General features: G+C 36.4%; 1 protein-coding gene across 4 annotated transcripts in view; it reads left to right on the forward strand.

Moving 5' to 3' along the window:
- Positions 1-23,934, forward strand: part of NFIB (nuclear factor I B) — a 169,871-nt gene that overhangs the window by 95,587 nt on the left and 50,350 nt on the right. For all 4 annotated transcript variants that reach the window (XM_059493119.1, XM_059493122.1, XM_059493121.1 and 1 more), the window contains exons 3-6: positions 2,155-2,208; positions 13,190-13,258; positions 15,339-15,459; positions 17,290-17,408. In XM_059493119.1, the coding sequence (XP_059349102.1) occupies positions 2,155-2,208; positions 13,190-13,258; positions 15,339-15,459; positions 17,290-17,408 (363 nt within the window). The remainder of the gene's footprint in view (positions 1-2,154; positions 2,209-13,189; positions 13,259-15,338; positions 15,460-17,289; positions 17,409-23,934) is intronic.

The raw sequence follows: 23,934 nt of genomic DNA on the forward strand, positions 1-23,934 counted from the left end.
ACAGAAACTAGAAGTAAAGGCAAATTTCTGTGCAAGATCTGAAAAATTATTTCACTTTGTCATTTTTTAAAATGAATTTTGACAAGAGAAAACTTCAAAAGTTATTTTCTGGTAGGTCTCACTAATTCAGTTTCAAATCTCTGTGATCCTGAAGCTATGTTGTTCAAGCTTTATTGGTTTTATCTACTACCAAAATGACAGTTCATTTAGCCACATATCTGCTGTAGTTTTACACTCGGACATTGCTGTGTAACATTAATCCTCTCTTATAATTTGAATTTAAATAGTGATATGTATGGTTTGCAGAGTCAAAGAATGTCTATTAGAAGAACATTCTAATTCACACAGGAAAAAGGATGATTCTCCACAAATTGGTCCATATGTGGAGAAACATTAGACTCTTAGCATTTCTTGTAGCTGATTAAGTTTTTAAATTAACTTGATTTAATTATTTTAAGGGAAGTATCACATGATGCAGAGAAACAGACTGAATGGCTGCATACTGTGCTGCACAATGGGACACCTAAGAGTACCAAGGTGCCAAGCCATGGTAAGGGCAGAGTCCAACTCATAGTCTTGCCCTTCATGTTTCCTGCCCAAGGGTGAAGAAGATAAATGAAATTTCATGGGAAATTCCCTATTCAATGTGCATTTTATTGTGCACAAGAGTGATTTAATTCAGTTTTGGAAAAGTTAGTTGGTTTTTTTTAACACCATTGGAACTGCGTTTCACATGTGCCTTGGAATTCCAGCACTCAGGTAGCTACACAGGTGTATAAATTTTGGGATAACTGCCATTTAGATCAACTTAGTAGAACCTGAGCTGTGAAAAGGACTTCCATCTCAGTTAAAATCTTCTGTAGAATCAAGCTTGTGCTAACTTAAAGAGTTTGAGAGAAATGTGAGTCAAGCCATGTCTATGAAGATGCATAATGGGTAGCAACAGAATTAAATGAACTTCTTGTAGCAGGTAGAGGGAATCTCTCATTCTAAGATGTGGAGTACATCAGCTATAAGAAGAAGTAATGGTAATTGAAGGAAAAATATTTGTTGATATGCACTTTTCTTCTTTTCTATAAAGTTTATTCTTTAATTTGGGCACTGTAAGCAGCAATGCATTCAACAACTCTACATCCAACTGGAACTGATTTGGTGGTAACAGTTTCTATGGTGCTATGATGCAATCTTTTGGTGATCTTACGCTATTAATAGCATCACTACATTTAAAAAAATTGATATTTTTTATTCAGACTCTAAAACAGCTCCAAAACCAGCCTGTATGTGGAAAAAATGGTGATGCCTAATTAATTTTCTTCTTCTCTGCATTTTTTGTTTTTTACATCTTTATTTCTTGCAGTGGAGCAGGTTTTTGTTGTACTATTGATGTGGGAATACAGTGAAAAGTAGATATTTTTAAAAGAAACTGTTTTTATGAATAAGGATATAATTTATTATTTAGTGTATTAACATGAAGTTGCATTCTGATTTTGATTCAATAGGTGCATGTATGGTGCATGTAGGTGCAAAAGAACACAGTTTGAAGTCTACAGTATTTGAGTTTTGTTAGTTTTTACGTTACATAATCTTAATTTCACAACAGCAGTTCTCACGGGCTAGGAGCACAAAGACCATATTGTATTTAAACAGACTGTCGTATCCTCATTGCAGTCATGAGCCTGTGGAAGCAATGTAGACCTTTGTGCTTTAAGGAGAAGCTAAGGCAAAAAGCATCATCACCACAAGCACCACTAATTGCCTGATCCAGTGTGTCTCTCTGGTCATTGCCTGAGAAGTTACCTCTGCTTTGCTCATTATGCAATATTATATTTGGGGGATGGTGGGAAAGGGAATGAAAAGGTACCCTTGTAAATGTGCTTACAACTTTAGTATTTAACTGAATGACTCTCTTGTCCTTATTCAGTGATCTACAAGTTCCTCTTACGAGGATCATTGCATCTTTCACAATGTTTCTACCTCTGCATAAAATAGCTTACAGGTAGAGTGTTTGTTCAATAATGCGTCACATAGAAAGTCAGGGAAATGACCTTTAAAGAATAAAGTAAAGCATTAGTTTAATAGTTAATAGAGGGTATTAAAAGATTGCGAGATACTTGCAAAACAAATTATTAAAACATTTCTTTCATTTCTTTATAGATTCTGGGCAACCAGGAAGTCCAAGCCACAATGATCCTGCCAAGAATCCACCAGGTAAATATAAGTTCCAGAACATGTGCATCTAACATTGTTTGAGAACAATGATACTTCTGATAATGGCTAAAGAGAGTTTAATTATTCAGCAACCTATCTTGCGCTGGTAAAAATAATCAGGATAAATTGTGATACTTTAGTTCCTCTAAACTGGCAGTGCCTTAATTGCTATTTCATCAATATTAATTTTATCTAAGGAGTTTTACTTTCATCTCATGCGTTTTAGAATTTTCTAAGTGGGGATGGGCAAGGAGGTGGGAGTAAAGAAACAAGGTCCTAAATAACTTTATTTTTATAAAAGTCTTCCAATACTATTAGTTATCTTTCATCTCAGGCAAAAGAAAATTGACCTATGTTTAAACTCTGTGACTACACTACCAGCTTTTTTACTTTTCATATGTGCTTTATAAAATAAAAATGTGTTAATTTAAAATTATTTTTTGGCATCAGCTCAGAGCAGTCTTTGAACATGTTAATGCATCATGGCTGGTGACGCTTGATATTCCTTTGAGAGAGATGTTAGTGTAAATCATCCTTTCAAGGATTCTTTTAAAATAAAAACACAGGAGAAAATCAAACCCAAGTTTTGCCATTCCAGTCTGTTTAGACAAAAGGTTCCTTGAATTTTTATGAGCCTATCCTTCTAATCAATTGGGCTGTGCTAGTAAATCTTGTAAACCTTTGCCACGTTATGAATTTTATCAGACTAAGACAAACAATTGTGACAGACACTATATCACTTCTTAATGACCAAGGAGTGACTCGACCCACCATCATCACATTGTATCTTCTCATTTTAACTCTCAGAAGATATGTGTATTTGAAACAAGTTGCAACTGACTCAGTTTGATCTTCCAAATAAGAAATTAACCATATTCTAACCAAGATGTAATTTTGTGTTGCTGGGCAGCTAACATATACATGTATATTTTCTGGATCTGTTACAACATTAGGATAAACAGTCTGCTTTGTGGTTGTACCATTTTATAATATGCGTATCATCAAAGAATTCTCTATTTGTGAAATATGTCATGTGTATTGCCTGTGAATATCCAAAAGTGGGAGAACCATCAAAGATTGTTATACATAAAGTCATATTCCTTTAACATAAACCCCAGATATGTATACTTGAAGATAGCAGATGTATTTTAGAGATAAGAGGACAGAACAAGTCAAATAATATCATTCTAAGCTCCAATGCAAGCAATTTTTTTTTCTTTAAGGGATCATGCAGGTTTGTTATCAGTTTCAATTGGAGACTTTGATGCTATTTCTTTCCAAACTGTGTGGGATTTTGACAGTGAAATTTTATTTTTCTACTAAATACATCCCCACAATATGTAGAATAGTGGTTTAAATACCCAAAGAAGCAAATTGACTCATAAAATAAATATGAGAATTGCTCTATAGATAATTACTGTTTTTGAAACTTGGACCATTCAACCATAGAAAATTTATTTGCTTTTAGAACATCCCTGTAAGTGCACGAAAAGTCAAGCACATTACCTTACCCCTTGTGATCTTGAAGGACTTTTTTGTAGCTTCTGGATTTGGGAAGCTGAAGGCAGAATCAACTCTCCTTCAGCATATTTTAAAATTCTGGTTTTGAAGTGCCGTTTAGCATTTGGAGTAGGAAGGTGGCAGTATGTGTTTTACTAGTGAGGATCACACCCTATAGTGAGTCCAGTCCCTCCAGCCCTCAGCCTTACCTGCAGTAAGGAGTGATCTTGTTGCCAGTAGCAGAGCCTTGGGCAGGCAGCAGAAAAGCTGCATAGGCTTTCTTGTGGGCAGACTTATGGGTCAAGATGTAATGTTTGACAAACTCCACTGTCTCAGAAGCTGAAGGGATGTAAAAAGCAGATAACTCTGAAACATCATGAAACTTTATGCTTAAAAACTGAGCATAGAACTTTCTCATGATTTGGTGTCACTGCAGCCATTATTATCCCTTTGTCTGCTGCCAAGTGGCGACAGAAAATAGAAGCTGTGCCTTGGTTCCCTTGAAACCTTTCATTTAAGCAGAGACAGAAGGGTAATTGAATGTCATCTGTTGGATGATGACCTTCTAGCTTTGTTCAGCTTCCCTGTGTAATACTGTTTTGGAGTTAAACTGGCAAGGTGAAAGTGCTGTGGTTTGTGGGATAGCAGAATACAGGACTTCTGGGGCTGTGCAGGAGAATGAGAAGGAATTGCATGCCATTCAGCTTCTCTGGGAAAACCACTACTGTCCTATTCTTTCTTACTAAACTTCACACGATTCTTATTGTTAGAGCCAGACAGTCACTTCTGTCAGAACCCTGGTGGATATCCACTCTGAGGTTTGTTTTCAGTCCTCAGCCAGGAGTATGTGGATTGGTAGTGCCAGGAGGGTTGTAGTTCTAGCATGTTTTGTTCTAGTGCCTGTAGTCAAGGAGCCAGGTTGCTGGCAAGGGATGTGTGCTGCTAGCTTTTGGATGCCACCCCTTTCACAAGGATACTGCCAAAGAAGAGGTTGCTGGAAACTGAGTGGTAGTTGGCAGAGCTGTTGGTGTTAAGAGTGGTTTTTTCCTAGGTTTGGCGAGACTGTTGCATTCTTTAGGGTGTCTGGTAATTTGCTGTCCTAACAACAAGTTGGAGAGAGGGTAATGTCACTTGCCAAACAAAAGAACATGAAGAGCATTTGTTGGAATTCTTTACAATATGTTCCTAATATTTTGATAGCTCAATGCAGTGATAAGACTTGTGGTGTAGCTTGTGGTGATAGTGGTATGTAGCTTTTATGGCTACATCCAGGGGTATCGTCCTCTAAGTTTTATTTTTCCATAACTTTGAATTATTTTTTAAATAAAATATATTAATAAATATATATTTGTATTAGCATATTTTTATAAAGGCTTAATCTTGTTTTTCAGAGGGCTGGGTTGTAAATTTTGCTTCTCTGCAGGTACTATTAAATAAGTTCCAGACAGATAGGTGAGCAGAACTGAACTGAGAGAGGAGAAAAATCTGAACACTACTGTTGTCTGCATCAGCCTTCAAGTTCCTGGTATATAAAAGTTTGTGCTGTACTAGCATAGTCCTAACAATTAAAAGTTTACATTATTTAAAAGAGAGAATGGACATGACAAAGGCCCCAGTGAGGGTGTCTGAACAGATAGAGGCACACCTGATTAGAAATTTGAAAATGCCCATATTTTTGCACACAAAAAACAAACACCAGCAAGCCACCAAAACCCAAACATAATCAAAGTACTTTAGGCCTGTCTTGTTTCTTACTTTGTGCTCAGAATGTTCTGAGCTACAGCTGAAGCAGTCTGTTAAAGGTAACCTAGTTTGGCAGTTTCAGTCTAACGCTGCATCATTATTTGCTTCCTCCAAGTTCCATGGGTCTTTTTTACAGTTTAAGAAAATCCAAAAAATAACTTCACAAGTGTATCTGGAAATATGGGCAGTGATGTGGCAGGATATGTACTGAAGACAGAAGATATCATCTTTTAGTAAATTAATCTCTTAAGCATGAGAAAATTATGAGGGTGAGTAAAAAGAGAAAAATATCTAGAACTGTAGTTAAGCTAATGATATTGACCCCAACCATAACAATATGGTCTTCAAAGATACTGTTCTTACTAGCCAGTTGTTCTTGGTGAGGATTTTCTAGATTTTGCTTTGCTTTATTATTCTTTCCCTTTCTGCCTGAGGGCCACAATGACTTGATATTATTAAGACTTCTTACCATTTACCCTTGGTTTGAGGTTGCTGCTTGGCAGATTTGCTTTATACATCAGCATTAACACAACTGTGTCCAGTTGTTGCTGTGCTGCTCAAATCTTTGAAGACAGCCTTTATAAGCAACTAAAATAGGAGTAAAAAGTAACAATATTGATAGAGTTAAACACCATGTGGATAGGACAGGGAGGAGACTCAATTAGCTGTGAAGATAATTTTAAATCAATTTTTAATGGATGCCTTCTATATTTTGGAGCCAGTTTTGTCCAGCAATGGGGAATACAAAAGATAGCTTTTCAGGAAGTGCAAAGAAAACCTAGCTATCCTGACACAGACAGGTATGAGCCTTTTTGTTGAGAGAAGATGAGTGTGTTCAGATTTTTCCTTTTATCCAAGCAAATGAGTTCGGGTTACTAGAGCTATGTTTCCTAGCAAGTGGCAAACACTAGGTTTTTTATTTGTTTTGACTTTTTTCTTGATGCAGTTTACTCAATTTTAGCTGGTTTAAAAATTTTTTTTCATAAATTTTTATGACTGTAAGATCAGTCAGGATGCAGAGAACTCAGATTTGAGCTTTTGTGCTAATAAATATTAAATTATTTATATGGGATAACACTTCTAGATGAAGAGATGGACAAACTGTCTCTGTGTCTTTGCCTTTCATTACACCCCATTGGTTTCCTTCTTTCTTTCACAATAATCCAGGGTATGTTGTCAGAGAATTTGAATAGAGATAAAATCCTTAATCTGAATGAGGCATAGCACCATCCTTACTGTACTGGAATTGTTTTTCCTCTTCTATTTTCCCTAGAAATTTTATGTTAGGTACCACTTCCAAAGAAGACCTGAGTGAAATCTCCAGCTCTGAAGTTCTTTTGTTCTGTTTTATATGTTTTTTAGTTAAAGAAGGTGTTGCAAAAAAACTTGCAATGAGCCTCACCCATCTCTCAATATGCAAATCTGTCTTGCAGCTGTAGAGCCCCAAAGGCTTTCCTTGCACTTTCTTATGGCCTAGCAGCCATTGGGTGAACATTTTTTTTGGGTCAAGCCCTTAGAAGTGTGTAATAAATGTGACTACATATTTCTGTTTCAGATAGAAGTATTTCAGTATTAAGTTTTAGAATTTTTAGTTTCAGAAATAACCTCTGAAGAGGAACATGGTCTCAACCTTTCCACCCTTTTGGAAATGCAATAAACAAATGTCTTTGAATTTTGAATGTCTCAGGCCACAGATACTTTCATTATTTTATTCTATTGCAAGCTACTGTCTTGTGGGTGGAGAATTAGCCCTATAATTAATTGGAATAGAAGAGATATTCCCTGGCCTCATCATTGTAAGCAGCTTTTTTTGTGGAAGTGATGATGGCATAGTAGCAGTATAGGGAATTCCAACAGAATTGTATTTAAATAAATATTCACCTCTTTTTCAGCATGGAAGTAGATATCCTGAAATGCTTGCTGTTTCTCATATGCTTGTAGCTGTGCCATCTCAGATAGTGATCTTCAAATAAAACAGGGTTGGGTTTGGTCAGATCTTGATTTTCTGTGAAGTTCTCCCTTTCCCAAATGTTCTATGAACTAGCAATGTCAGAGGTTGAGAGATGATACTTTTCTTTACCAGCTTGCCAGCAGTGAGCTGGAGAGGGTTGGGTGGGGCATTCTGGGGTCAGTGCCCAGCTGCACAGGTTGTACAGCCCTGCTTTCCAAAAGAAAGAGTTTTTGGCCTTTCAGGATGGCTTGGAATTTGGTGTGGGTAATTACTACTGTCTGCTGGTTTAGTATTACTTTTACATTCTTGTTTGGGTTGGTTGTCCTTTATGAAACTGCTGTGTGAATTAGGGATGCTGTGATCAATTCTCATGCTGATTCAGATGCTGTTGTGTTCAATGGTGGATGTGATGGTTTTACTTCAAAGCATGCACAGAGAAAAAAATTACTAAAAACTCTTATGTTATCAGCTAGAATTCCAGAAACCTCCTTTGGCATCAGAAAATTCCCTTTTGGTACCTACTAGTCCTATAGCTGTTAGAAAGCAGTTCCCCCAGCTTTTTCTTAAGTCTTGGCTGTAGCTTTGGTATATCCTGAGACCCTCTGGAACAGAAAGCAATATGTATATGTGTTACTTACCCTTTCTGTTTCTTGCTAGGTTTCAGGGCAGCTCACTTCTTGAATTCTAGCCATGGATTTCAGAATCCATTAAACCTGGTTTTTACTTCTTCAAATTAATGCAACACAGATGACTATTTTTCTGTCTATAATTTTGAGGATGTCAAATATCTCATTTGTTTCTGAAAATGGCGCATTTGGCTTTTTAGATCCTAATTTTGTTAAAAGTTCAGTGGAGTCAGGGGGTCTTTTTGCAAGTTTGTTTCCTGTCCCGGTTACAACATTATTGCAACTTTCAGGGGAAAAGAGCCCAAACCAAGCTGTGGGTATTCTGCATGACTGCAGAAGGTTGTGTGACAACAAAAATAGCCTCATTCTCTAGGCAGACTTTAGTTCAACTGTTTCAATGATATCATCACTGAAATCTTTATCACTACTTGGCAAATATTATCCACCCATATCAGTCTTTAAGATATTCTGTTTGGTAGCAACCTGTTTCTAGTACTGTTTTTCAGGTGCTGGTTTCAAAATGCATGCAGTAACTAGAAAACAAACTGTATGTCTGCTGACTGTATTTTGACTTATGAAAAATGTGAGACTAATTTTTCACTACCACTTCTGACTGTAAATAATATCTCTACAAAGCTGTAGCTAGCAGCATTACCCCGCATAACTTAAAGTTTATGTACTGCTGTCTGCTTTAAACCAGAATTTTCAGCCTTCTCACAGTCACTCCTGATGTTTGTGTATTTTTCTTATTGCTAGTAAGTCTATTTGCTATTCTATAATTCCTCTTTTTAAAGTTCCAGAAATAAAAGTATATTAATAAAAAATTGTTTCCGGTATTGGTTGGGTCCTCACCCTTCTTTTATAAGTTGCTCAAAACCAAGGCAGTATCAATGAGAAAACATATTTATAATCATACCAGGAAACAGTTTTATGGTTAGGTGGTAGCCAGTATGCTGCAGAACATAAACAGGCATTCTATTCATTAAAGCACAATTAAATCAGAAGACATAAAAAGATCGGTTAAAAATTTTCAAAGCTAAACATCACTAGTAAGCTTTTAAGTAATGTGAGAACAAGCTTGTTAAGGAATTGTTTCAGCAAACTGAAATTTTTCAGTCAGTTGGAACTATATTTCCTCCTCCTTCCCAACCCTTTAACTTTTTGTGTGGTTAGAGCAGTTAAAAGCTGCACGTGTAACTCATCTCTTCAAGGCAGAGTACAAGGCATAGTGCAGAATTAGAGTGGGAGAGGTGCAAGGAGTAGGGCAGTAACTTCTACAGCAGTTGGAGGCATTGCTGCAGGCTTCTCCCTTTACTGACTCCATATGGGAGCTTGATCAGAACTGCTGCTTGGCTTAACCTGTTCTTTCATTGTTGATGCCACTGGCTTGGCCATTGTGGAATTGTATGGAAAGTGTATTTTTCATGAGTGAATTTTCTTTAAAAAAGATAAGGAGAGAAAGATTTTACAGTCTCCATGTACAAAAACTAGGAGAAAATGTAAAAAATCCACTCTTATTATGGGTTTTGGAAGTTACTGACTCCTTGTACAAGATCTCACTATGGCGGTTTTGTCAGACATTCTCCTTTTGTAGAAATCAGATTTTTAAGAACAATGACAATTAGTAACAATCATTTCAGAGTGCCATCTCTCAGGATGAGTTTTATTAAAAAACAATATTCAATGCTTTTGTTAGGTTTGAATGATAAAGGCAGCAATGTTACAATGACCATCAAATGGTACAGTAAATTGTCTGTGAGCAATACAATAGACATATCAAGTGCATTAATTTCTGTAATGAACAGATCAGAAACACACACCAAGAGTGCTAATTTAAGGCTCTTTAACATATTAATGTAAACAGTGCATTAGGAAGGGGCAATCAAAAACCCAGTAAGGCCTATATTGTATGAAGTATATTGATATAAACTACATATTTTTGTCTTGCATGAAGTGTTATATTGTGAATACAAATGTTAACTCTTACTCAGTGGTGTGATCAGATTCATTAGGTAAAAGGCAATATCTCACAATATAAACAGAAAATGTCCTATACTGCTTAGCTTCTGCATGTTAAGAGTTTTGCTCTTTAACCTCTGTGTTACATAGAATGTGTTTCCACAACAAATTACAGCAATTTAATGTCACAAAATATTTTCCTCTTGTACAGTTGGGAGCCAAGTAACAGTCGTCTAACACACTCATTGCAGGTGATCTTCATAACTAGGTGAAACTTTTGAAGTTCACTGGTATTGGACCTTAACATGCACCCAGAGTCATGTTGGAGTCCACCTTCCCTGTCAGAACATAAAGCTCAGGATGAAGTTTCTCAGTGCTAAGACACTGATTGTTTATTTTTGCATTAATTCTTTGATAATAATTTGTCACAATACATAGAGAAAAAATTCAAGCTGTTTTTCATGTTGATTGAGATTGAAAATAGCTTAAATTTCCCTTTCCTTCCTTATGCCAGCCAAAGCATTTTCATATATCTGTGAGTGTCATTATTTTTGGCCATTCTGAGGCAGGAGTGAAAAACACATGTCCCATCAGTCAACAATACATCCTTTTGTGAGGGGATGAGAGATGGTGGTACCACTTCATGGTAAAATACTTTTCCTGCTCCAATTTCATTATCACAAGGAGAGAAACACTGTATTTCTCTTTATATTATGTATGTATTCTCAATATTGCCAGTGAGAAAAACTAATAATCCATGAGAGTAGACTGAAGATTAAACATATATGTCTGGGTGTGTATGCATGAACACATGTACACATCTGTGTTCTTGCATATAAAATCAAACACAAGCTTTTTCTTCTTTTAATATGAGCCTTACGTCTTGTTCTTACTATAATGATAGCTTGATTAATTTACACTTGGCTAGAGCTTCTCTCAAGTTAGTCTGGCTTGAAGGAGAGACGTTGTGCTTCAAAGTAGTTGTGCTTGGATAAACAGCAGAGAAGTTCAGTCATGTCTCATTACCAGCTTCAGAGCTGGCTGCATAGTTGTACACTGGCTTTATGCCACACTTCACTTATGAGCCAACTAAAATCAAGAAACCATTTTCTCTTTGGAAATCTCCCTTCCATGTAGTATTTTAAATTGTTCCTGCTGGAGGAAATAAGCAGAGAAGGGAAAGATTGCCACTGCTTGAGGAATTACTAGGATTAATCCAGCTTGCTTGATCTTAGATTAAAAAACAGCAAGTGAGGAGGAAAGGAAAAGCAAAAATTTACTGTTTGCATTTTTTTATTAAATGGTTATACCAAGTTCTGTCAAATAAAGGAGTACATATTTCAGAAGCTATGTAATGTTTTCATCCACACAAAAAAAACATGGAGAAACAGTGCAAGAGAAAATTAAGGGGAAATTTTTCAGTTCTTAGACACTGCAGATGGCAGTGAAGGATGGTAAGAGAGGAAAAAGTAATGGATATGGAGAAAATCTGTTTAAAATTAGATATAAAGAAATATGAAAGGAAGAGAATTAAAAAGGGAAGGAGACCTGAAGAGCTACCAGAGGGAATAAAGACATGCAGGAATAGTGTTTGAAGTGACATTGACTGGGAGATGAGAAGACGACTGCATTGGCAGAACACTGTTCAGGATGATCCCACAGGCCCTCAGTGCTCTGTACACCCGTGGTGCTTGGTCATGGGATGGTTCCCAGCTGGGAAAGACTGACAGCATAACAGAGATGTTGGGAAATGTGCTTGGTCGGATGGGTTCCTATTCTTTCAGCTAGTGCTCTCTGATGCACTGTTTATACCTGCGCTGGTAAATAATACCAGGGGTGCTGGATGAGGCAGCAGGGAAAACCACTCTTTTTGTGTCTGCCCTCTTTTTGACCCTGGAAAATAAGTAGAGGTTTCTCCATATATATGAAGGACAGACCTCTCAGGTAGTGTGCACTGCTTTTATAGTTACTTTTCTGATTACAGTGGCCATGTTTTTGCTAAATTACTTGAACATAAAAGGAGAAATTTCCAAAAGAAATCCAAAGAGAATACTACCAAACCACTGTTTTCTAAATCAGTAGATATTCCAGTATTTTTGTTTATTTGTTTTGTTAGTTAAGATATCTAAAATAATTTCGTCCCTTCAAACATTGGGAAGAGAAAGTTGGCAGTTTATTTCCAGAAGAAAAAAACTATGTTTATTCAGAAAAGAGACTAGAGTAACCACAGTAAGAAATTCTTAGTGCACAGTCTCACATGAAAAGAAATTAAAAAGTAACGCTATTGAAGCAGCAATGTGCACCAAGTATAGATCTAAATACTTTTGTTTGTAAATGCTAGTTATTATTACCTATAAAAGGCCATGATGCTATGTAATCTCAAATTCACTAAACAGCTTTTGCATGTGAGGCTTCCACAGAAAAATGGGTTTCTTGGCTCTCTTTGCATAAGGTTACTAGTTACACTGCTGAGATAAGTCTTATCAGCTGCTGTTTCACAGCAATACTTCAACTTATGCCTGAATTTCACATCAGAGAAAGTATATAAAATACATTTATCTTAGAGTAAGTGAATACAGGCCAAAATAATAATATGTGTTTTCTTAAACATAGGTTTCTAAATATAAAATTCAGCATATGTATAAAACATACCCCACTGAATAGCTCAGCCACTTTGTTCAGTTCCCGTTTCTCCTGGAAATAGTAGCAAATCCCTCACCTGCCTCAGAGATAGTGATTTGTTAATGCAGGCTGTACTGCAAAGTCACAATCAACAAGGTGAGAGTTAAGTAAAAATCTCTTTAGCAGAAACATATGCAAGGACAGGACTGCTCTGTGAGGATATTGCTTATCCAGCTGATACTGGTTGTAATTCAATAGTAGCTTAAATTTCCAGATACTAGTAAAAGAAACTAGCTTTCAGACACTTTTTGGATGGATAGCTAGGGACTAAGTATATTGCTTGTTAGTTTTCATATTCTTTTAAAAATTCCTCTATCACAGATCCTTAAGACTTTTTTGCACTTTTTTTACCCTCAGTTTCAACTCACATTAGATCCTGTGATCAGTTTTGGATGCACTTTGATCTTGTGTTATTGTTCTGTGACTCCGTTAATACCATTGTTAGCTGGTGTATAAATCTATCTATAGTTATTTATTAATCTTTTCATTATACTGACTATGGTTCTGTGGTCTTTTTTAGTGTACCTTGAGGACAGTTTTGTGAAATCTGGAGTATTCAACGTGTCAGAGCTTGTGAGGGTGTCAAGAAGTAAGTTAACATTTGTGTTTAATTGTTTCCAAAGCCTCCTATAATCAAGTGAAGGTTTTTTCCTTGAACTTTTTTCTCCACAAGACGTAAGATGCATAGGAAGTGCTTATACCAATGCCCAATTTTGATATATTTTACCACAGTATTACAGTCCATCTTGCACATGTTTGTAATAAAACAAATCGGTCTCCTATCTCTTTGATATTTAAAGATGGAATCAATTTGTTATATCTCCCTCTGCACACCTAGTGGTCTGATGTTTCAATAAAATTACCATATGTAGCAAAACCTTCCATTGTTAGACTTAAGTTTTTTAAGGATGCCCTGCACATCCTTGGGTATTGCTAAAAGATCGGATTATTCCTTTAGGTTTTTTTTTTTTAATTTGCAACCGTTAAAAATCACAGTATGGATATAAAGAATGATCAACAATGTATGAAATATTTGTGTTTCTTTTAGTCTTAGCATTGGCTGTAACTGAATTTCTAATTACATTGTCTTGTTTTGCCATCAGAAATATTACACACATGAACATGTAAAAATCTTCATGAATATTAAATATAAAAGTACAGGTGAAGCTTTGACTGCAGAATAAAAAAACATAAAGAATAGAAGATCTCTTTTGTTAGCATCTAACAGTTGTTGTAATAGTATAGCATAAAACGTCCACATTTTCATTTTGCATTGCTTCCGGACCCTTTCTTTTCTCCCTTTACTCTCAACACTATTAAAGTATCTCTCTCAAGACTTCATTAGGAAGTAAAAAAGAATAGTTGAAAGTTGTAGAAGTGTAGAAGTGTCCACAGTGATGATACAACATTGTAAAGACTGAATGGTCCAGAAAAATCTCTTTTCTGGTGAGGTGAGGAAAAAGTAAAAGAGGCTTCCAAAATTTCTAAAATGTCTGTCCATATTTTGCACAGGTGTTAAATCATGCAGGGTCCTTGAAGAATTTAATTAACTTTCTGAGGCTTCAGAGGCATGGGTTATTTCATTTTCTGTGGTCAGAAATGAATATTCAACAACTGAAATTTTGTTAAATCCTTCAGCAAAACAGTGAGCATTGCAATCCTGCAGTGCTAAGACATATCCTTTCTTGTGCCTGCTGAAGATATGATTTTGCTGTTTTAGAAGGCTGAGGATGTGTGAATTATAGCTTTCTTTTTTGTTGTCAGGTGGTTAAGTACATTTTAAAGTGTAAGGCCCTTCAGGTTAAAAAAGAAACAATATTGTAATTGTGCTATGAAACTGTGCATTATGGAGCTGTTATACATGATATACTTCTAATAATAAGCATTAAAGGATGTGGTTTCTGTGGGATATCTTACCATGCATTTGTTTAACCTCAAGCCACAACAGAGTTGTACTTAAACTGTCAGGAAAAATACAAACCTTCAAATACATTACAGAATGTGCAATTATTCTTTTAACTGCCAAAGGTAGTTAAAATGCACAATGCACAGACAATGAACAAAGGTAAATACACCACAATATGTAATACATAATTTATTCTTGAATTACCAGAGTCTGTGTGGTACACAGACCCTATAAGGAGGTGAAGGTAACACTGACTGTGTGTATTTGCATGTAGGTGTACATATGCAAAGCAGAATACGTGACACTGGGCAAAAGAAAAAGAAGGCAGAAAACCAGGCTGTCAACACAGCAGGCTATTTTTAATACAGCAGAGTTAACATTAAGGAAAAGGAATTAGTGTTTATCCAGGTTTCTTATTTCCATTTTTTCAGTTCTTTAATAAATAATACTAGCTGCATAAACCCAGCCTCATTCATTATAGTCCTTGAGGTTTGTATTATCTTTTCCATATTGGTGATTCCATGTTATCTCTTATAAAATAAATGTATTCTGTCTGCACAACTGCTAAGTCAATACTACAGAAGACAATTCACTTTTTAGATACATAATCATTGATGCAACTTGTCTATACTTGGTTTCCACAAGAGGCAGAAAATTAGGTACTTGTAGTAACATCCTGATATTTTTCCAAGTGTTAAAAAAGAAAAGATAGCTAAAAAGATAAAAGATTATCTCTGACTTCTTATGATGATGTGTTTTTCAGCACCCATAACCCAAGGAAGTGGAGTAAACTTCCCAATTGGAGAGCTTCCGAGCCAGCCATATTACCACGATATGAATTCGGGTGTAAACCTACAGAGGTCCTTGTCCTCTCCACCAAGCAGGTAAAAACTTGAAATAAGTGCTAATGTGAAGCATGTTTAATAGTGTAGGACAAGCAATTCACAAATCCTGTTAACAGTCAACTGCTTTGTTAATTTCCTCTGATTTTGTGAGGCTGGCTACTTATGTATGTCACCATAATCTCTGTACAGACTTGTAAATTATAAATTTTGTCATTTGAAATGTTGTAATTGTTGCCTGCCATCTTGCATGACATTGAAGATGGTGGGAGCTTTCTTCAGGATTTGAGGTGCCCACTAATTGGTTTTGCCAGGAGGACAGCTACACATCCCCAAAGTGCTGCTGAGCTGCAGGAAGGTCCAGCACTTGGGAGCATGCTGGCCCGGCTCAGAGTGATTGTGGGGGAAGAAGGGCTGTCTTTCAGGGCTCCCTTTTGGACCTTCGTCTTGCAAGATATGTTTGGACAGGTACTCTTTCCTCTAGAAAAGGTCTTGGGACAGGTATATAAAGACGTTTTCATCCGTAACAGCCCAGCTCATGCAAATACGTTTCATGCTTCAACTCTTCAGGCAGCATTTCCCAACAGGCTGGAAAGAAGGAGGAGCATGTGAGATAGTTACAGGTTAATTTTTCTCAAGAATCTCCCTTTGCCTGCTACAGGTGATTTAATCTGAGGGACTGACTTCCCCCTTGTTCAACATGCTCCCTTCTCCCATCTCTGAAGAAAAGGTCTCATTTCCTCCCTTAGGACAGCTGGTGGGCCCATGAATGTAGGGCTGTGCCCTGCTGTGCCCTCCTCCTGGCTACCAGCTCATGTAGTGTCTGTGAGACCCCTAGGGCCCCTTGGTTTTCTGAAACTGCCTGCTATACCATGAAATCACAAGCACTATAGGAGCTGTCATTGCCCCACATTTCTGCACCCCAGTCAGTCAGGAAGTGTCTGCACAATGGGACAGGACTTAATAGGACTATCAGGGTGCTGAGGTATCAGGGTGCTGGTCTTCCACCAGCGCTTGATTCTTCTGATTTATTTTGCTCATATTTCTGTATTTCATTCTATCATATTTTCAGCTTGGCAGTATACCAAATGTATTTTAGAAATTGATGGGTTAATTAGAATAGATGGATTAATTATCATACTGTAGCAATAGCAGTTATAGTAGTAGTAGTAGTAGTAGCAGTAGTAGCAGTGGTAGTAGCAGCAGTAATAACAACAACAACAACAATAATAATAATAATACCACACCATTAAAACCTTATTCTTGTTTTCTTTGGCAGTCAGTAAACACAGGTTCAGTATATATTGCTATTCACTTTCCTTCACTATTTTGAAGTTCTGCCTCATTTTACATGGTGCGACTTGAAATATTGTTGGGCCTTTTGTTGTTTTTAATTAAACTAGTCAAAAATGAAAAGTGTTTGTTTCGTACTAGCCCTCTTTGAAAAGTTTGGGAGTTTGACCTGATGAAATGCAGTAAAGTATATTTTTTCCTTATTACCACATTCACAAAAGTTCCTGTTCTACCTTGGCGTTATTGGTAACACTTTCCAGTGACTTGCTTCACTTCATGGTTCTTGCATAGCGTTTAGTACCTTCATGACACAATCTGTCTTTTGTAGGCCACAGGAACTGGTTTATTCTCCATGAAATGCTGTGGACTGTTATGTTGCCCATTCATGTGATCTTTGAAATATTTAGTCATGTGAATAGCACAAGTGCGTACCTGCATCATGTATTATTAACATTGCCTGTCAAGGTAATGTAGGTTGTAATATCCAGGGTTTTTGTTGGCTTTTTTGGCTTTGGTAGTTTATATACCACTACTAAATGAGTATTATATTCACTGAAAAATCTCACAATTCTTCAACAGCAAAAGACCCAAAACTATCTCCATAGATGAAAATATGGAGCCAAGCCCCACAGGAGACTTCTATCCTTCTCCAAATTCACCTGCTGCAGGAAGTAGGACATGGCATGAAAGAGATCAAGGTGAGTAGCATGGAGTTATTTTACTTGAATTATGCTCATATAGCCATTTAATTGCTGCAATAAAATGATGGCTTTTTAGAAGAATCTTTTTTCTGTGTGGAGTATGTATTTGCTGGTTTTGTAAATGTATTTAAAACCAACAGGATATTGTATAAACAACCACCATAAACAACATTATTCTTTATAAATAATAATAATAATAATAATAATAATAACAGTAATAGCTTTTCTATCTGGTGATAGCATTATTGTTTGAAAAGACATGTGACAAATGACATGTGACTATTGATATAGTCTGTGCCATGATCATCCTAGTAGAATTTGGAGTCCAGTGCTTTCAGAAATCAAAAGATCTCCTTAATATGATTACTAAAACATAAGATTACACCATTTCTTTACTACCATGGCATGGACATTTAGTCTCTACCATGTGACTCAGATTAGATTCAATAGGCTCTTTCTGAAGAGCCCACATGTAGCTCTGTGGGACTCTGAGGGGATTGGTAAGTAGTGGCATGTTCTGGGTTATCCAAAGCAACAAACATGCTTACTGTGGAGAAGAAGAGTGAAATTAATCAAGAGTCAAAAGAGTGAAATCAATTGTCATAGCTCTTTCTCATGTTATCTTGATGTTTTATAAACCTAGGTGCCTGTGCAGTTCCCTCCCCTTTGTCCCCTCCCCTTTGTTATGTGAGAATGTGTTTAAACTCATATATTTGAACAGTGTTGGTTAATGGATCCTATGGCTGAGGTACTGCAGCTGTCTGGAGGGACTGTGACATGTAAAGCATAGTATGTAAAAGGGAAATACTTAAAAAGACACGCAGCTCCTTCCTTTGGGAATCTTTCAATATTTGTCCTTAGTTTGCACATCGACTGCTGATCATTGCTCTCAGTTCTTCCGCAACTGAGTGACCCTTTGGTCTTACCTCATTTTTGTATTGTTTTAAAGCTTCTTAAAAAAACAACAACAAAAAAAGAACCAAACAAAAAAAAAAAAAACCCAAAATAAAAAGACCCCAACAACAACAACAACAACAACAACAAAAACAACCAAAAAAACCCCAACTCTCTTTTTCCCCCCTGCTAAGTTTCCTATTTCATCTCCATGTGCAAGGAAACATCTGACTGGTATTTCTTTTAGTTGCCAAACTTTCACATTTCTATTATAGAGGGTCTCATTTTAATCTGCTTTTGCCTACCTTTTTGTCTGTGTTCTTTCCATTAGGCTGTTCTTCTCACTCAGTGTTAACTAGTTTTTTATTCATAATTTCTTTTTTACGTCATTTCTTAGGCAGCCTCTGATACTTACTTTTGACTGTTCAAAGCATTCACTTTTGTATTTTTTAAAAAGAAGCTTGCCTGTGGTTTTGCATAATCTAAGAACAGTATAAATAGCAGATCTGCCATCCAGAGTCTTCCTCCTTATGCAAAATATTTTTCTCTGTGAATGCTACTTGTTTTGCCATGAAACTGTATTAAAATTCTTCATAAAAGACTGGACCATACCTCAAATAATTTTTTTACTTTCTAGATAAATTATTTTTTATAGTTGTAGGGAAGACATGTATCCCCATTTGTGAAATGTAGTTTTGTCCTGCTGAGTGAGCTGTAGGGGCTTTTGGGAAGTACTCTGCCAAATAGACTCCTGAGCACAAGTCCTGCTGACAGAGCCTTTGTCAGGTGATCTTTATAGTTCTCAAGTATCTCAACTGCATTTTAGGTTTTGAATCATTCTGCAAAGAATTATTTTCCATGAACGTTGGATTTATGTTTGTATGAACTTCGCATTGCAGTTATCAGTAGTAAATAATGTTATGATTTAAATTGCTTGATGTGTATTTACAATGAACCTTTACTTAATTTCTGTGTCATTAGGTAGCTAGACTTCTGGAGTGAAATAACTTTTAATATGTTCCATAAAACAGGGAACTCCAATATGAGGAAGATAAAAGACTTAAATCAGGGTGTTTTGCTTCCTGGAGTTTGCATCCCTCCCTGAATGTCCTGTCCTCCAGCTATAATGGGCTTAGTGAAATGTTACCAGTTTCCTGTCAGAGAGATAGCCTTTAAGTCACTATTATGGACTTTCTTTCTTCCATCCTTAAGATGTTCTTCCATTCCTGCAGAGGCACAGATGCAGCACTGTCCAGCGCAAAAAGCATTGTACTGGGGGAATTAGAAGCATTTTGCCCCTAAAAAGTTATGTTTGCCTCTGATCACTTTCTGAGATTATTTGCTGCTGCAGAAACACCATAAGTAGTAAGTGATAAGCAATCCCTACCCTTGGTGCCCAGGCTTAGTGGGAAGGAGTGTGGGGCAGCTCCTGGTATATTTGTTCTGCTGCTAGTTTGTTAGAGGCTGGATATCATCTTCATGGCACTGATTTAGTCTCTCTGGTGACTAGTGGTGCGACCCAAAGGAGTGACAGATTAGGTTAAATATTAGAAAAAGGCTCTTCACGCAAAGGGTGAATGGAACAGGCTCCTCAGGGAAGTGGACCTAGCTCCAACCGGACAGAGTTCAAGAAGCATTTCGACAGTGCTCACACACATATGGTTCTTGGGGCTGCCCCGTGCAGAGCCAGGAGTAGGGCTATGGTGATCCTTTTTCGGTCCTTTCCAGCTCTGGATATTCTATGATGATTCATTTACTTATATGCATCTGTGTAAAAGCTCCTTTCAGACACAGATGTTGTATCATGATATTGTATTTATGAAAATCTATTTTTTGCTTCCATATGCCTGCAAACACAAAGATAATATAAGTAAATTTTGGAGGTGGTTTTTATGCCAGAGATCTCACTTGTGTTATTTCTCTTTTATCTATGTAAATCTGTGTGTTATATGAGGTTAGGATAAATTAAAAAGAAATAGGACTTTTGGGATCACGTTTGTGTTTATCCAGTGTCAAGAAGGAATGATCATGTGGCCACATCGGATTGCTTCTTCAGCTAGTATCCACAGGTCATCAGCACCAAAAATGCAAATCATTTCACAGTACCCACAAATAAATATGTCTCTGGATATCATGTTTATGGGTAAATAGCTTCTCTACCATGCAAATGCAATTTTAACTTTTCTAAGAGAGACCACATCAGGAATAGTGTTGATACTAAAATCTACCATGGTTAATTTCAGTTTCATTGTCTCAGTTTTGGACTTGACAGAGAGAGATTTTTAACTTCTGAAATGAAGTAAGTTTAGTTTCTTCATCACCATGTCTAAATGTAAAGTATTTTCATAGAAATTGAAATGACATAGTTTTGAAAGACTCTTTTATCATTAAAGCTTTTCACATCTTTATTTAAATATTTCTAAAGTAACAGAAATGTCATGAGTGGTAGTTTGGAACTGGAAGTTGTAATAAAACAATAACATCTGAAACACATTTGAATAAAATATTTAGGATTTTCCTAGGTGTCTGAGGGGCATTCTAACAGTTTTGATAGAGAGAATGAGACAGAAATTAATGGGCAACACAGAAATATACTGAAATTAAAAATAGGACAGAGGAAAATTTTGCAGTAGGGTGAAACGAGTTAGATTAGCTTTCCATTGCTTAAAAAAAAAATCATAGTTTAGTACGTAAGAAGAGTTTAGGAGAGGAGTGATTTTGTTGTATTCATTATAGGTTTTATAACTTCTCTATGCAGGCGTGCATTATGAGGGTTGGGGACATGAATACAGGAGTACTTGTGGTGTCGTCAGGATGTAGCATTTGTGGAAGTAGGAAAAAGAAATCTAGCCTAGTTACAGTAAAATATTGCTCATGCCAGACTGTGCTTTCAGTTGTAAAACTCCAGACTGTCCTTTTGCTGTTAACTGTCTTCCTGTCATAGTACTTCCAAAAATGTTTTGATAAGATTTCCAGATGTTGTGCTTTATAGTCCGTTTTGGGGGAGCTGTTTCTTTGAAGTTGTAACTCTGGGCAGAAATAAGCAAGCGTACCCTAAAATTAGTAACTTTATAGATGGCATACACTTAGTAAGAAAAAAATCCACAAAGAATTATGTTACCAATCTGATATAAAAATATTAGTCCTCTCTAATTAACCCAAATTAACATGAAAAATAAGTTTTAAAACATTTTTATTTATTGAAGTTGGATTATTGACCCTTATAGAAAAAAAGAAAATCTTATTAAGCCATGATACTGTCCTGGAGATTTGCTCCACTGGCTTGCAAAAAAGTTTTTGACTATTTTAAAAATATATGTAACCACAAGAGTATGTGTAACTGTTTCAAAAACAGATTAAAAAAATACTGTGGAATGACAGTGTTGTTTTTTATTTTGGAGACATCCAGTGAATGTGGGAAGATTCTGTAGTTTTTGCCATTATTTTTTGCTATGTTGAAATGCTAAAAATATGCTTCTATTTGTGTGATTTTTTGAAACAGGTTTGAGGTTTTCTGGTAGTGCAAATAGGCAGTTTTATAACTGCAGAGATTTCTCCCAAGACTTTTGCCATTAGCCTTTCAAGTAACTAACTGTCCTCCAAAAATCCTACAGCCCAAAAAAGGGAAAAGTCATCTCTGAGAATCCCGCATTACTTAGAAGTTGAGCCCTAACATGACAATTGGGATTTCAATTGCTGTGTCTTCTGTCAGATTTTGTACAAGTTATTTTTTCTCTCTTGTGGCTTGTTTCTTCCAATTGGATGCCTGAATAACTTCAATAATGTCTGGATCATGTCTTAAATCTCCATCAGTTAGAAATACCTCTAAGTCTAGTAACTAATTTACTGTAGATCTCTCCCAGTCTTCCTTTCTCCAGGTTGCTGTTACTGAATTCTTTGCTGTTTCCATATCAAACAAAATTTTAAGTTCCTGCACTAGTAAGATTTTGTGAGATAGATCTAAGTTTCTGCCTGAGTAAAATTGATGAGTGTTTGAGCAATTTAGAAATTTTATGCAGTAAAAAAAAAAAAAAATTCCCTCACAAAATATGGGAGAGGAAGTTACTAAAACTTTAAAATTACTCTTGTGACTGGTGCAGTGCTAAAGGATCTTTAGGATTAATAGGCTAATAACTGTTGGTGAACATCTTGATTTACTGACTGGCAAGTAAATTAGATGCTTTTTTTCTTAACTTGTAAGGAAACAGAAATATCAGAAAAGAGAAGGACAGTGTTCCCATCTATGGCATCCTTTTTGAAAGCTGGCTTAGGAAAGTTCATTAACATAATTTCAGACAATTTCCGTATTTGTCCTTGAGATCTGTTTTACTGTTATAGTGTTACAACACTGTGTACATTGGAAATAAATATAACAGTTGTCATCAATGCACACTGTTCATTACAAAAGTGGAGAGATTCATGTGGATTTCCATAGTAGTCAGGTGTCTGGAAATACTGAATATCAATATACAATGAACTGAATTTTAATTTTACAGTTTCTTCATCATGTTCATTCTCTTACACCTCACCCACCTCTACCAACAGTCAAGAGCCAAGATGCCATCATTCCATTAAAACTGAAACAGCTGGACAGCCTTCACCTGTTGCTTGGCCAGCATCTGTTGGACCCTCCACTTCTCAGGTCCCGACACCCTTTGTTGGATACTCCTCTTCTGGACACTTGTCCCCTCTTTCTTTCTCCCCATCCACTGGAAACTCCCTCCCCATTGGGGTCCTTCCTGATCACTGCTTCTTTCTTGGGTCTTCTTCTCATCAACAGTCGAGGATGGATGTTCTCATTTCTGAAGTGAGGGAACTAAAAGAGGAAGTAGTTAATGTAGTCCAGGAGTTGAGAACAGTAACAGAGCACCTTGGCATTTTGGTATCCTGTGTTGGACAGGGTAAAGGATTTTTTCCAGCTCCTGGTGCTCCTTCTGAGGGCTAATACTTTAGAAGCACACTCTCCATCTAACAGATCAGTTCAGTTTGCAAAGGTTTACCTGATGAATATCTGTTAAATGCTATTCTGTGTTTTTGACTTAGTCTGAATTTTCAAAATCTTTCCATGTCAAAGTATATTTGAAAGCAATTTCTGTCTTATTAGTAGCTTGTTGCTTCTAACTTTGTATATTTTTATTTCAAAATACTTAAACAATGTATACACACACATACACATGCATTTCATATCTCTGTATCTCTATGTATTACATATAATTTTATGTGGTTTTGACTAGTCTGATAGGATTATTTTCAGCGCTGTAATCAAATACTACCACTTGGTAAATTTTCATAACTTCACATTTGTAAAACGAGAGATATGTTTCACCAAGACTAACTTCTCAAAGTGTATTTCCAGAGTAAACTCTTAGCCATGGCTTCTGTGAGCCTGTTGGCCACTGTGCCTCTGAAAATGGCATCATGGTAACAAACAACAGCCTTACAAGGAAGAGTTCAAGTATTTGAGTCCTCCTTGTTCTTCCTCATTGCAGAAAAAAGAGGAACTGTTGGCAGAGTTCAGTGCATGAACTTTGTCTGCTTCTTAAAAATAATGTCAAATGTTGGGATAGTTTAAACAAATCCAAGATCAATAGGGAATTGGTTCGCTTTTGTTTTCCATAGTGACAATTTT

This window comes from Ammospiza nelsoni, chromosome Z, assembly GCF_027579445.1.
Source record: "Ammospiza nelsoni isolate bAmmNel1 chromosome Z, bAmmNel1.pri, whole genome shotgun sequence".
NCBI lineage: Eukaryota > Metazoa > Chordata > Aves > Passeriformes > Passerellidae > Ammospiza > Ammospiza nelsoni.